Raw genomic sequence first — 14,657 nt, forward strand, 5'->3', positions numbered from 1 at the left:
CTATTTTAGTTTTATTGTAAAAGCCTTTCATTTCCATGTTTAACTCCTAAGTACTTTGATGTCACTTTAAAAGTGACTGTTTTCATAATTTCCTTTTAAAAAAAAGATTTTATTTATTTATTTGAAAGTCAGAGTTACACAGAGACAGAAGGAGAGGCAGAGGGAGAGAGGTCTTCCATCCACTGGTTGACTCCCCAACTGGCCACAACAGCAGGAGCTGCACCGATCTGAAGCCAAGAGCCAAGAGCTTCTTCCGGGTTTCCCACGCAGGAGCAGGGGCTGAAGGACTTGCACCATCTTCTACTGCTTTCCCAAGCCATAGCAGAGAGCTGGATTGGAAGTAGAGCAGCTGAAACTTGAACTGGCGCCCATACGAGATGCCAGCATGGCAAGTGGCAGCGGCTTTACCTACTATGCCAGAGCACTGGCCCCCACAATTTCCTTTTAAGAATGTACATTGTGGCTGGCGCCGCGGCTCACTAGGCTAATCCTCTACCTGCAACGCTGGCACCCTGGGTTCTAGTCCCGGTTGGGGCACTGGATTCTGTCCCGGTTGCTCCTCTTCCAGTACAGCTCTCTGCTGTGGCCCGGGAGTGCAGTGGAGGATGGCCCAGGTCCTTGGGCCCTGCACCCGCATGGGAGACCAGGAGGAAACGCCTGGCTCCTGGCTTTGGATCAGCGCAGCACATCTACCGCAACGCACCGGCCATAGCGGCCACTTTGGGGGTGAGCCAACGGGAAAAGGAAGACCTTTCTGTCTCTCTTTCTCTCTCTCACGGTCTAACTCTGCCTGTCAAAAAAATAAATAAATAAAAAGAATGTACATTGTTAGTGTGTTTGAGAAATACAACTAATTTTTATTTAAAATAAAAAGAAATGAGGATAGTGGTTTCCTTGGGTAGATGAAATGAACAGAAAGGCAGGGAGACTTAAGAAGTCCTATTTCTTGACCTGGATGCTAATTACAAAAGCATATTCACTCTGAAAATTCACATAATTTTACACATCAACAAAAAGGTATATATAAAATTCAGAGGCTGGCACTGTGGCACAGTGGGTTAAAGCCCAGTCTGCAGTTCTGGCATCCTATATGGGCGCCAGTTCAAGTCTCAGCTGCTCTACTTCCAATCCAGCTCTCTGCTGTGGTCTGGGAAAGCAGTAGAAGATGGCCCAAGTCATTGGGCCCCTGCACCTATGTGGGAGACTCGTAGGAAGCTCCTGGCTCCTGGCTCAGACCCACACAGCTCTGGCTGTTGTGGCCAATTGGGAAGTGAACCAGCAGATGGAAGACCCCTCTCTCTCTTTCTGGTCCTACCTCTCTCTGTAACTCTGTCTTTAAAATAAAAAAAAAAAAATCTTAAAAAAAATAAAATTAAATTAAAAAATTACATTTTCAAAAGACCGATCCACAAAATGGAACATGTAGATTAAATTAAAAAATCTCAATTTTTTTTTTTTTTTTTTTTGCTCTTCACTACATTCATACCTCTTAAAAGGTGACCTTCACTAGGAACTTGAATGTACTTTCCATCCTTCTTAAAGGTCATTTCAGCTGACATTATTTATGACTTGTTTAGGCCAATACACTGTGGTAGAGGTGACACAGTGTGCCAGTTCCAGCCTTCCATATTAAGAGGTATTCTTGCATAGATTAGGATCCCTGCCTCTAAATGAGAATAAGCTACAGAACGAGAGACTGTAAAAAACAGCTGAGTCCGTCTAGTTGAGGCTATCTGCATTAGTTAGCACCAGGTAAACCTGCCAGCTGACTGACTGCAGATTCATGAAAAAGTCCGGCAAAGATTAGCCAAGCTAGCCCAGATCAGCAGAACCATTCAGCTCACCTACAGACTTGTAAGCAAAAACAAATGTTTACTATTGTAATGTCATTGAGGCTTTGTGCTTGTCATTAGCTCTTACCTATGGTTAGCTGCATTAATGAGGCAACATATATCTAACAGAGAAACTGATATCTAAAAGTGGTGCATACCATAATAAAAATGTAGTCATTGACTTTGGAGTCCAATTATCAATTAGAGAAGGTGGAAAAATAATGAAGAAACCTACAGGAGACTAGAACACTGGTAATCCATGTTATGTTGTGATGCTATATCCCATTTACAATAACTTGAAAGAAGTCAGACAATGTACGAAAGAAACTTTTGGACTTCAGCAAACTAATTTCCAGGGAGAATGCTGAAAATGCCATCTGGTTACTCTTAGCTAAGTGTATTAGGTTCTCTAAGAGATGTTCTAAAGAAAGAACATGTTATTTCACATGAGAATCTAGAAGGACCAGGACTTGCTGGGATGGAAAATAAGTGTTTCCATCTCTTAAGAGATTTTCCAAATAAGGTGAAACTTGTGGAGAAAGATCAAATCAAGGATGCAGCTGTAGATTCCTTCCTTAAAATCACCAAGAGTTAAGGCAGGGTCTAAGTAGAAACTCTCAGATTAACACAAGGGTTTTTAGGAAATTAATGGGCATTACTGCACAGAATCCAAGTCTCCAAGTAGTAGGGATTATATTAGAGAGCAAGCATATGTCAAAAAACAATTGTGGGTATGATTTTTAAAGCATAAAAACGGATTATATCAGCCATCCAGAAAGCCCACAACATTTTCTAAGTGAATTGTACCTGCCAAAAGTCAACAGTCTGGACTCCTAGCCAGGCCTCCTGACTTGCTTGGCCAACATAAGCAGTGAAAGTAACACTGTGTCAATTCAAAGGTCTTGCATCTTCTGCTCTCTTTATTGGCTTCCTGCCTCTGCTATGATAAAAAGCACAGGTTGGCCTGCTAAGTGATGAGACACTACAGCATCAGAGCACAGCACAGCTGTTTTTACTTTTTCAAGATGGCAAAGCCAAGCCAGAAATACAGAAAAGCTCCCATCCTACTCCTCCTGTTTGTCAGCCTCATTACCACCATTCTTAGTGCAGATCTTCAGATTTACTTTTTAAGTTACTACAAGTGCCTCTAAATTGTTCCCTGTGCTTTTCTTTTCCATAAATTTAATATACCATCATCTCCATGTGATAGTAAGTGAACTAACAATAATCTTTTTTTTTTTTTTTGACAGGCAGAGTTAGACAGTGAGAGAGTGAGAGAATGACAGAGAGAGAGAGAGAGAGAGAGAGAGAGAGAGAGAGAGAGAGAGAGAAAGGTCTTTCTTTTTCCGTTGGCTCACCCCCAAAGTGGCCGCTATGGCCGGTGCGTTGCGGACGGCACGCTGCTCTGATCCAAAGCCAGAAGCCAGGTGCTTCCTCTCAGTCTCCCATGCGGGTGCAGGGCCCAAGCACTTGGGCCATCCTCCACTGCCTTTCCGGGCCACAGCAGAGAGCTGGACTGGAAGAGGGGCAACTGGGACAGAATCCGGCGCCCCAACCGGGACTAGAACCTGGGGTGCCAGCGCCGCAGGTGGAGGATTAGCTTAGTGAGCTAGTTTCTTTACTTGGAAACTACTGATGGTTATTTTTCTTTTTGACAGGTAGAGTTAGACAGTGAGAGAGAGCGAGAAAGGTCTTCTCTCTGTTGGTTCACTCCCCAAATGGCCGCTAGGCCATCATTATGCCGATCCAAAGCCAGGAGCCAGGTGCTTCCTTCTGGTCTCCCATGCTGATGCAGGGTCCCAGGCACTTGGGCCATCCTCCACTGCCTTCCCGGGCCACAGCAGAGAGCTGGACTGGACAGCCAGGACTAGAACCGGTGCCCAGGACATAGAACTGGTGCCACAGGCGGAGTATTAACCAAGTGAGAAACAGCCCCATCCCCTTGATGGTTATTTTTCTCCAAACGTTTAAAGTCCTGCACAAACACAACCTTGCTTTTCTTTACTACCTTTTATAATTCTCCAAGAAAATATACAAACTCCTAAATAGTCTCAAAAATAACACAGTCATGGGGCAAGTATCTGGCAGAGCAGTTTAAGTCATTGCTTGGAATGTAAGCATCCCATCAGGGGTGCCTGATTCAAGTCCTGGCTACTCTGCCTCCTGTTAACGCACATTCTGGGAGGCAGCAGATGATTGCCCAAATACCTGAGTCCCTGCCACTTAGGGTTCCTGACTCCTGGTGTCGGCTTGGTCCAGCCCTGACTGTGGCAGACATTTGGGAAGTGAAATAGCAAGTGAAAGATCTCTTTCTCTGCCTTTCAAATAAACTGGAAAAAAATAGCAATAAAAATGTGTCTTTAAAAAAAATGTTCATTCTTATTTCCAATACGTGATTCGTACTGCTCTCTGACTAAAGGCCTCTCTCACTTAATCCTTTCCCTAAATCTTACCCATACTTTGATCCTGTTCTCCATGTCTTTCCTATGATACTAACCCAAAAAGATAGCTTTCTGCTCTGATTCCCAGAGTACTTCCTGTATATGCTTATTGAAGTATCATTATTTATGCCTTTTTTATTTCTACATAGCTGCTTTTGTGTATATAGATTATTTTCAGCATTATAAATTAAGAGCAAAAATGGAATCACACACACTTTCATTAAAGTCCTCTCAATGCTCAGAACAAATTCATAAATATGTTACATATATTCTGCATTATCACCAAATCCATGTGAGGAAATCCTAACTATGTATTTAACAAATAGAATTTCTCTGATAAAACAATTACTTGAATATAGTTCATTATTTTTATTACATATGCTTGAACAAAAGTATGCAATTAAGCTTAAATTAAAAGTACATCTTATCCTATGCAAAATATAAGATTTTCACATTAAAATACACACCCTCTCTGAAATAAATCCACATTGTAGAATTTGTTTAGCTCCACGGAGAATTCTACCATTGCTTGAACTTCAGTCATTTTTAATTTAGACCCAGAAGAATCTGGTACCAGCACCTTGGTAAAGAAGGGAAAAATCAGGAAAAGCAAAATAAAGATGCTAAATTATAAAACTATTATTTAAATATATTCCTGAGTATAACACATATGCAGAAGACAAAAACGGAGCAAATTAGTTCATTGTTCCCCAACTAAACAGCACCAGAATCTTTATTTTCTAAATAGCACTTTTCTCTATAATTTAAAAATTATCCTGTTTGAGTGCTTTTCTAAAATGTTTCCCCGATAACATCTATGTAATAATAAATAATTTAACAAAGGAATAAAAGAAACTTTTGACTTTATCTCTTATAGATAATGATTTTTAAAAAATTAAGCTACCTACTCTCTTCTATTTCTGTCTTGCATTTAAAGGTAATTCCAGAGTCAAAAAGAGAATTACTTTTTTTTTTTTTTTTTTTTTTTTTTTTGACAGGCAGAGTGGACAGTGAGAGAGAGAAACAGAGAGAAAGGTCTTCCTTTTGCCGTTGGTTCACCCTCCAATGGCCGCCACGGCCAGCGCACCACGCTGATCCGATGGCAGGAGCCAGGAGCCAGGTGCTTATCCTGGTCTCCCATGGGGTGCAGGGCCCAAGTACTTGGGCCATCCTCCACCGCACTCCCTGGCCACAGCAGAGAGCTGGCCTGGAAGAGGGGCAACCTGGACAGAATCTGGCGGCTCGACCAGGACTAGAACCCAGTGTGCTGGCGCCGCAAGGCGGAGGATTAGCCTAGTGAGCCGCGGCGCCGGCCTGAATTAACATTTTTTTAATCTCAAGTAAATCCACATAAAATTTTTCTGCTAGGTTAAGAAAGAGTTCTTAAATACCTATTCTATTTTAAATAAAACATATTTGTATCCTCCATTACAAAAATTTAAAATATTCATTTTCAAAGAGATTTTTTAAAACCAGACAAGAGAAAGAGGAAACACAACTCCATTCTTTTAAATACACACGTTGGTATGCTTTCTTTATGTGTGTACATTTAGTATAGCTTTTATAAAAGTGGGATCAAACCATATACACATTTTATAATATGCTTATTTCACTTAATTTTCTCATGAATATCTGAATAAATGTAGTTTCACAATTTTTTTTAAATTATAACTATTTCACTGGGATATGTAATAATTTAGACAATCATCTATTGTTGGGTATCTCAGTGGTTTCCATCTTTTTACTATTTCAACATAACAATTTAACAATCATCCTTAACAACAGTACATATTTTAAAAACAATAAAGATAGCAGTTGGAAGGTAACTCTCCCTGAAACCTTGGTGTTGCTGCATGTCTTGCAAGCAGACACAGACAACCTTTGTTCCAAGCTATCTTTTCAAAGACAAGCAGTCTTGAGAGTCAGAGGCAGGTTGCATACTAGAACAAAGGGCAGATTTATTTACTGTTCCGTACAATAGAAATAAACTCTCCCATCAAAGCAAAAATCAGGTGGGCTTACTATCCATTATAAAAGATTCAGGTCCCTATTCTATAATACAACCTAATTAGTATGTAGGTTTTAAACGGTGCTCTAGCTACTGTTACTGTGAGTATAAAACAACTTTTCTTTGAGCTGTGAGTCTCATGTATTCTGCCAACACACACTGCACTGAGCCAGACTAATCTATTAGCTCGCAAATGGGGTAAAAATTTCAGACCTTTCAGTTCTTGAAATGGTTCTTCATAGACATTTGTTAAATGCTCATATTCTAATCTATGATGAATTAAATGCAAAAGAAATGTCATATTCTTACCTCTGCCGATCAAAACTTCATTTTAACATTATCAGGTAAACCAATCTGGTACTTCTAGTTACTGATTCTCGTTGTTAAAAATATATCGTTTGTCCTATAAGAAAAAATAACATCTCAAAATAGTAGGCATAAAAAAAGTCCACCTTAAGGAACCCTATATTTTGTTAGTTACTTAATAGTCTCAATTTATATAATTTGAGTCTCAATTTATATAAGGTTTAGGAAAATAGTTACAATTTCACTGATATCAACATTAACTATTATTTCTTTATTAAGGAGTCATTTAAATATATTTCGAAGTACTACAGCAAAGGAACACTTTCTTAGCTCAGTGGCACAGAAACAATCTTCCTGAATAACTAAAACATCATAAGCTTATTAATTTTTAAAATTCAGGGTAATTTTTAACTCCCTGATTTCTGAAAATTCATATAAATGTGTGTATATGTAATACATATGTATGTTTGTATATACAAAATTAGCTATCTAAAACATTTTGACAAAAAGGTTGCCCAAGGGGCTGACATTGGCCTAGTGTATTAAGCTACTGCCTGCGGCATCTGGCATCCCATAAGGACATCAAATGGAGTCCTGGCTGCTCCACTTCCAATCCAGCTCCCTGCTAATGTGCCTGGGAAAGCAACATAAGATGGTCCAAGTGTTGGGCCCCTGAACCCACAGGAGACTCAGAAGAAGCTCCTGGCTCCTTGCTACTGGCTGGCTCAGCCCAGGCTATTGTGGCCATTCGCACAGTGAACCAGCGGATGGAAGATCAATCTCTTGTTCTCTCTCTGTAGCTCTGCCTTTCAAATAAATAAATAAATCTTAAAAAAAAAAAAAAAAGGTTACCCAAATATGCTAAAGTGACTTTTTTCACATTTCAAATACTACTTAAATTTAAAAATGTATGTCTTTTGCCCTTGGCATATTATTTTATCAGCTAATAAAACCACATTCAACAGCTTTTTTTCTTTTCTTCATCATAAAGATGTATGTAGACGTTACCAACTTCCATAACAACTACACTAAACTTTAATTACCACATAAATAACTGTCATTATCAACGTAGTAACTAGTCCTAAGAAGATAAAAAAGGCTATCTTCATATAAAATGTTCTCTATTTCATGGAAACGACATCCTAAGATAGCTTCTATACACCTATTTTTGTGTGCAAAATTTAGAGTATGGTTCTTTCCTGAGGCAAGTTTGATAAAAACTTAATGCTTTAATTTACTCAGATTAAAAAAACAGGTATTTATTCAAACATTTATTGAGTATCTACTATAGGCTAGGAATTGCAATAGACACAAAGTACAGCTTAATTTTCGATCTCAAAGAGCTAACTAATCATCAGGAAGCAATAAATATATACAAGTATAGCATAATGGTTAAAATAGGGGCTTAGGGCTTAAGCTCATGCCCAACATTTTGGTAGTTGACTTCTCTGCATTTCCTGTGTGGAACACAGCACCCCTAGCACCTAGATCAGTAAGCCTGTTTCAAGGGAGAGAAATAGACTGTTTTATCATGTAAACCATTTTATTGGTAGATCCCTAATACAGCTACTTGGCCTTTTTTTTTTTTTTTTTTTTTTTTTTTTTTTTTGACAGGCAGAATTAGTGAGAGAGTGAAAGGTCTGCCTTCTGTTGGTTCACCCCCGAGATGGCCCAAAGCCAGGAGCCAGGTGCTTCCTCCTGGTCTCCCATGCGGGTGCAGGGCCCAAAGACTTGGGCCATCCTCCACTGCCCTCCCGGGCCACAGCAGAGAGCTGGACTGGAAGAGAAACAGGGACAGAACCGGCGCCCCAACCGGGACTAGAACCCGGGGTGCTGGCGCAGCAGGTGGAGGATTAGCTTAGTGAACCGCGGCACTGGCCATGGCCTCTTCTTTAATAAGGAAATAAATACCAGAATCAGGTATTACTGTAACAAAATCCTAAAATACATGGCACTATTTTAGTTTAGGCACCAGACAACAGGGAAACATAATACTGGAATAATAGAGACCTATATTATACTTAAAAAAACTGTTCTCTATAATAACCTGTAGTACTAAGTAGCCATAAAAAGCCCATAGCCCTCTGGAAAAATGGATAAAAACTGCCATGATATTGCTTGTGTTGGTAGTCCTCTGTTTCATTTGCTTATGTAAGAACTGGCAGTCTGTAAGCAAAGATGGAAGGAAAGACAGCAGAAATGTGGGGTCTTGCAGCCACCACACATCGGGATTAAGTATCTTTTTCAACAGCATTCTTTTATGACTCCATGACAAAGCAAAAATTAGATTAACACTAGGTTAAGGTTAGATTAACAATGCTGCTATTCCACCAATGTCCACTGTATCAAGCATCAAGACAGTGACCATTAAGGAGGGATGAGGATGTATCTCATTAAAATGAGAACATTAAAACATGCTGAAGGACTAACCTTTGGCCTAGTCAGTAGGATGCTGGTTAAGATGGCCATGTCTCATATCAGAGTATGGGAGTTCAATACTAGCTCTGGCTTTCTATTCCACATTCTGCCAATGCAGACCCTGGGGAGCACTGAGTGAGTCACAGCTCAAGCAGCTGGGTCCCTGCAACCCAGGTGGGAGACCTGCATTGAATTCCCAGCTCTTGGTTCTGGCCCCTTCCTCAGCCCTGGTCCAATCTCAGTTGTTGCAGGTATTTGGTGAATACACCAGTGGATAAGGGGTCTCTTTGTCTATTGTCCCCTTCTCCCCCCGACTTTCTAATAAGGAAAACTTTTTAAAAAAATTGTATATATAGAGAGAAATAAGTAAGGTAGACTTATGGACCACATCGAGAAAAAACACTGGGTAGCATTACTGGCACACAGAACTGAATGGAGGCAAACATGTAAGAATCCTATTACATTTCTGACAGAATTGTAGCTGTCAAAGAAATCAGCTAACCTGCAGGCTGGCAAAGTGGAACTTATGGGAAGTAGGCAAAGGAAATGGACCCAACTTTGAATACTACCTTCAAGTGTGGCAGTGGAGGTTAATGTGAAGAACTATCCAGTCGTAAAGTCAAGGAACACAATGGCAGCAAACACAGGCATTCTTACCAGAAAGGAGAACTAAAGTTATTATTCCACTGTCAGGACATGGAATCATCATCATTCCAAGCCAGCAATGCTCTCAGTTTATTTCTCATTGTTCACTTTCCCAACGGGGAGATTTCATTACCATTCCCTGTTTCTCAGCCCACTACAACATGTTGGGTACATGTGGGAAGGATAGAGAACAGAAAATGATGTTTTGTTTATAGGTGACCAGACTTGTTGATCTGACAAACAGTACTGTTCCTCAGTGAGCCTGGATTAATGTGACAAGCGGATGGCACCTAGGACTGTTTCCCCAGGGGAAGGTAGGAGTCACTTCCAATAGACAGGATGAAGGAGACACATGGATATCTGGCTGGCCAGAGTGGCAGATTGTGGTAGACTGCTTGTCATTTTCATGTTCCTCTTCTTCCTAGCCAGAGGGTCACCCAGACTGAGACCCCATTTCCCAGCCTCTCTGGATGCCAAGTGATCCCACCCAGGAATGTGGCCAAGTGATTCTACCCATGGAATGTAAACTGAAGTGATACATGTTGCACCTGCCTCACTTGTTTAAAAGGAAATTCTTTGTGCTGACTTCATCTACCTCCCTTTTACAGGCTGGAATACTTTTCTTGAAAGAAATCTAGTTTTAATGACGTGGATTATGATAATACTCTGAAGAACGGTAAGCAAAAAGATGGAAGGATTCTGGATTCCTGAGTGCCTTACCTACCTAGACTGTTTAGACTTTTTTCATGTTTTATAACTCTGATACAGCAGATACACCAATTATATATATACTGTAATATATTCCTATTCTTCAGGCTATTTTCAGAACTCTCTCTCCTTTACTCCAAATCCTCAGAGACTTCCCACCTCATTTAGTAACAGTGACTAACACTGGCCTATAAAATGGCATTATGAAGTCTGGATCTTCCCTAACTTCTCTGACCTCCATCCTACCACCCTGCCCACTCCAGCCACACTTACTTCCTTTCTATTTCTCAAACACACCAAATGTATTCCTGCCTCAGGGCCTCTGCACTCATTCCCCCGATCATTCCTCCCTCCTGCCAGGTACACACAACTCATTCCTTTCCCTCTTTTTGGTCTTGACTCAAATACCAACTTCTCAACCAGGCTTTTCTTGGACAGACTAACTAAAGTCTTAGCTCTCTGCTCCTCCAACATTCTATTGCTTTTCTTCATCAGCACTTACACTGAGTTAATTTACTAAAGATTTTACATATTAATTTTTGTTATTTCTTCATCACTAAAATATAAGCTCCATGAAGGCAGGATATCCTGACTAGTCTGTTCACTGCTGTGTTTCACCACCCAGCACATGGTAGCTACTCAATTTTATATCTAAGAAAAAATTAATAAATTAACATTAAAACCTCCATAAATGGGGCTGGAACTGTGGCACAGTGGGTTAAAGCCCTGGCCAGCAGCACCGGCATCCCATATGGGCTCTGGTTCTAGTCCCTGCTGCTCCTCTTCCGATCCAGTTCTCTGCTACAGCCTGGAAAAGCAATAGAAGATGGCTCAAGTCCTTAGGCCCCTGCACCTATGTGGGAGACCTGGAAGAAGCTCCTGGCCCCTGCCTTTGGATGGGCTCAGCTCCGGCCGTTGTGGCCATCTGGGGAATGAACCAGTGGATGGAAGACCTCTCTCTCTGTCTCTACCTCTCTCTGTAACTCTTTCAAATAAACAAAATAAATCTTTAAAAAACTCCATAAATATTATTATTTTCCCCTATTTAAATGAAAACAACTTGGAGAAAGGCATTATTACACTGATATACTGAAAACAGACATGCAAGAATAAATTTTGGTCATGATATTCCTTTATAATTTCAGTACCTGCTAGCAGTACCCTCTACTCTTGCATTCTGCTATACTTTTAGGTCTATTATTGCTTAGTTTTCCTTAAATCTACCTCTTTTATTGATCATCCTCTAACTGGAAAAAAAACCATGTATGCACAGATACATGAGGAGTCTTTAAAAGTTCACCGAAAATGCGCGTTATCTTTTATCTAATGTTTACATGAATTTGCTGAAGTCCCCCTTATAGACAGGGTTGCTGACAAACCTGTTTTTTATCCTTCCTCTTAAAACAAAATCAAGCAGGAAAGAAGAATTATTTTTATTTCCATGTACAGAATAAAAAATTCAAAGAAGGAGCTAAAGAAAGGGAGAGTAGATCAAGAAGAAAGGAGGGTTGCTGCTGTGTTGTAAGAGGCTAAGCCTCCACCTGTGGCACCAGCATCCCATCTGGGCACTGGTTCTAGTCCCGGCTGCTCCTCTTCCGATCCAGCTCTCTGCTGTGGCCTGGCAAAGCAGTAGAAGATGGCCTGCACCCGCATGAGAGACCCGGAAGAAGCTCCTGGCTCCTGGCTTCAGATAGGCCCAGCTCTGGCTGTTGCAGCCATTTGGGGAGTGAACCAGTGCATGGAAGACTTCTCTATCTGACTCTTTTCTGTAACTCTGCTTCTCAAATAAATAAATAAAATCTTAATTTAAAAAATGGAAAAAGGAAAAGAAATTCAGCAGTCTCTCCTATCTATAGGAGGCAACTACTACTTAGCTCCAGCCAATCTTTGCTGCCCTTATAACTATCAGGGGATTCTACGTTTTCAAGAGTAAGTTACAAGTTTGTTTTTTTTTTTTTTCTTTTCCTAAAGGCAAAAAGGTCTGCCTGCTCTCCTTAAGTGTAGATGTTGCCAACTATTTAACAGACAAACGGAAAAACTTGTGTATTCCACATCAAATTGACCCACAGAGCAATAGTCAACCTGTGTGCTAACAATTTGAAATCTCTGACAGATTTTTTATGCCATTCGTAAACCAGGAAAACTCTGGTCTGTCCTTTCAAGAAGTAAAGCTGTAGAAAGGACTTCTTTCCTTTTACCCAGCTAATGCATAGGAGACTCTGCTAGAAGGAACTCTGTATCCTCAAGAAGTCATAAATTTCATGACGCTCCCGTACAACCTGCTGGCAGGCTCAGAACCTTCACTTCACTCTGAGCCTTTGACACAATCAGCAGACTTACCTGAGAATAAATCCTTCATTCTGTTTTTCTGGCCCTAGGAAAATGGCAAACACCTGAATAATCTGGCAGTCTAGCCAAATAGCGCTCTTTCCTGGGCCATTTCATAGGACACTAAGAGAGAATTCAGCTGAATAAACTATGAACCCCAATCCAAGAAGCCAGACAGGAATCCCAAACAAGAATTAACTCTAACGTTAAAGACGGCTGCCACCATGGCTCACTAGGCTAATCTTCTGCCTGCGGCTCCGGCACCCGGGTTCTAGTCCCGGTCATGGCACTGGATTCTGTCCTGGTTGCTCCTCTTCCAGTCCAGCTCTCTGCTGTGGCCCGGGAAGGCAGTGGAGGGTGGCCCAACTCCTTGGGCCCTGCACCCGCATGGGAGACCAGGAGAAGCACCTGGCAGAGAGCTGGACTGGAAGAGGAGCAACCAGGACAGAACTGGCGCCCCAACTGGGCCTAGAACCCGGGGTGCCGGAGCAGCAGGCGGAGGATTAGCCTATTGAGCCGCGGTGTCAGCCACATCTTGAATATTTTTATACACTGGCTAAAATTAACTTTACCTATTTACTTTTACTTTTAAAATGTAGATACTAGAAAATTTTAAATTACACATCTCACATATTTCTATTGGATAACACAGTTGATCTAGTATCAAGCCATCTCCTCAACTCTTGGAGTATACAATAACTGTCCCAGACATAGTTCTAGGTACATAAAACCATGCATAGCTCCCAAGACCACAGAGATGCTCTCTCCCATTGGATTAGCAAAGACATAACTGCGGTCCACAAAGGATAGTTCAGACATGGATATCTGGAAAAATATGGGAGATGCTCCTGACATCTATACTAAGCCTAAAACAGCAGCTAACAACTTTGAACTCAGAATTCACCCATCAGTGCTTCAGAACCTAACAGAGAATGTGGAAACATCCTAAGAGACACAGCTCCCAAGATGGCAACCATGGGACAAATGGGTTCAGAGTCTGTAATACTGATACACTGAATATGATACCCAAAAGATACTACATGAGACAAAACTCCACTATGGGCCAACTTATCCTTTACAATCTCTCAGAAAGGCTCCATGTTGGCAACTGATCCATCATTTCTCGTTAAGTACAACAGACTAACTTCTTGCTCCAGCTTTAGGAAAAACTTCAGTTCTTTAACTGATCGTTACATAATGTAGCAAACTTGTACCCAATGACCATATCATACAAAAAAAAATACATACCTTTAAATGTTCATAATGTAGCGAGAGGCCTGCATTATGACAGATATATTAGAACTGACAGCAAAAGAAGGAACAGTAGATTCGCATTCAGTCAGATGAGGAATTCACAGTATGACAAGTTATGTGGGAACTGAAACTGACATTTATGATCTTGGACCAACAAAAGGAATAACTTCTAAATTGTGTAGTTAAATTAAAAATGCTAAATAGGAATACCATAGGAACAGAGAAATTTCCTCGATCTAGAATGAGGTTAACTCAATACATTAAATATTAGCTAGTGTAATTTTGGCTCAATTTCTCAGCCTTTGCCAAAGGAAAAAGTTGTAAGCCCAAAACAGAAGCACTCCTAAAGCCGTCAGAATGCTGTTTTGCTGTGAATAAAAGATTCTTACGATAGACAATCTTTAGCAGATTGAGGAGAGGAGGGAGACAGGTCTGTGGTGAAGGTATACTTGACTGCCACCTTTCCTGAATGCTCACCTAGGATACAGAACTCCAATTCACATAAATCTCTGGCCCTTACCGTCTTTGAGCTAACTGTGAGCAAGCCAGACCACACAGCAACAAACTATAACCAATCAGCCAGCAATATCTGTATTAACCTTGCTATCTGTACATTTTGGCCATGTGACTAAGTCAGCAATGATCAGTTTCATCTGGATTCCTGAGCTATGATTTTATTTCCCAATATACATTCAGTTCCCTTTTTGGCTGGTTGAG

At 40.7% G+C, this 14,657-nt stretch overlaps 1 protein-coding gene across 15 annotated transcripts in view; it reads right to left on the reverse strand.

Moving 5' to 3' along the window:
* FAM135A (family with sequence similarity 135 member A) overlaps nt 1–14,657 on the reverse strand; it is a 125,822-nt gene that overhangs the window by 102,503 nt on the left and 8,662 nt on the right. For all 15 annotated transcript variants that reach the window (XM_070073900.1, XM_070073902.1, XM_008263090.4 and 12 more), the window contains 2 exons: nt 6,591–6,684; nt 4,741–4,853 (listed from right to left, as the gene is read on the reverse strand). In XM_070073900.1, coding sequence (XP_069930001.1) covers nt 4,741–4,817 — 77 coding nt within the window. In that variant the 5' untranslated portion in view covers nt 4,818–4,853; nt 6,591–6,684. The remainder of the gene's footprint in view (nt 1–4,740; nt 4,854–6,590; nt 6,685–14,657) is intronic.

Source organism: Oryctolagus cuniculus, chromosome 5, assembly GCF_964237555.1.
Source record: "Oryctolagus cuniculus chromosome 5, mOryCun1.1, whole genome shotgun sequence".
NCBI classification, from domain to species: Eukaryota; Metazoa; Chordata; class Mammalia; order Lagomorpha; family Leporidae; genus Oryctolagus; species Oryctolagus cuniculus.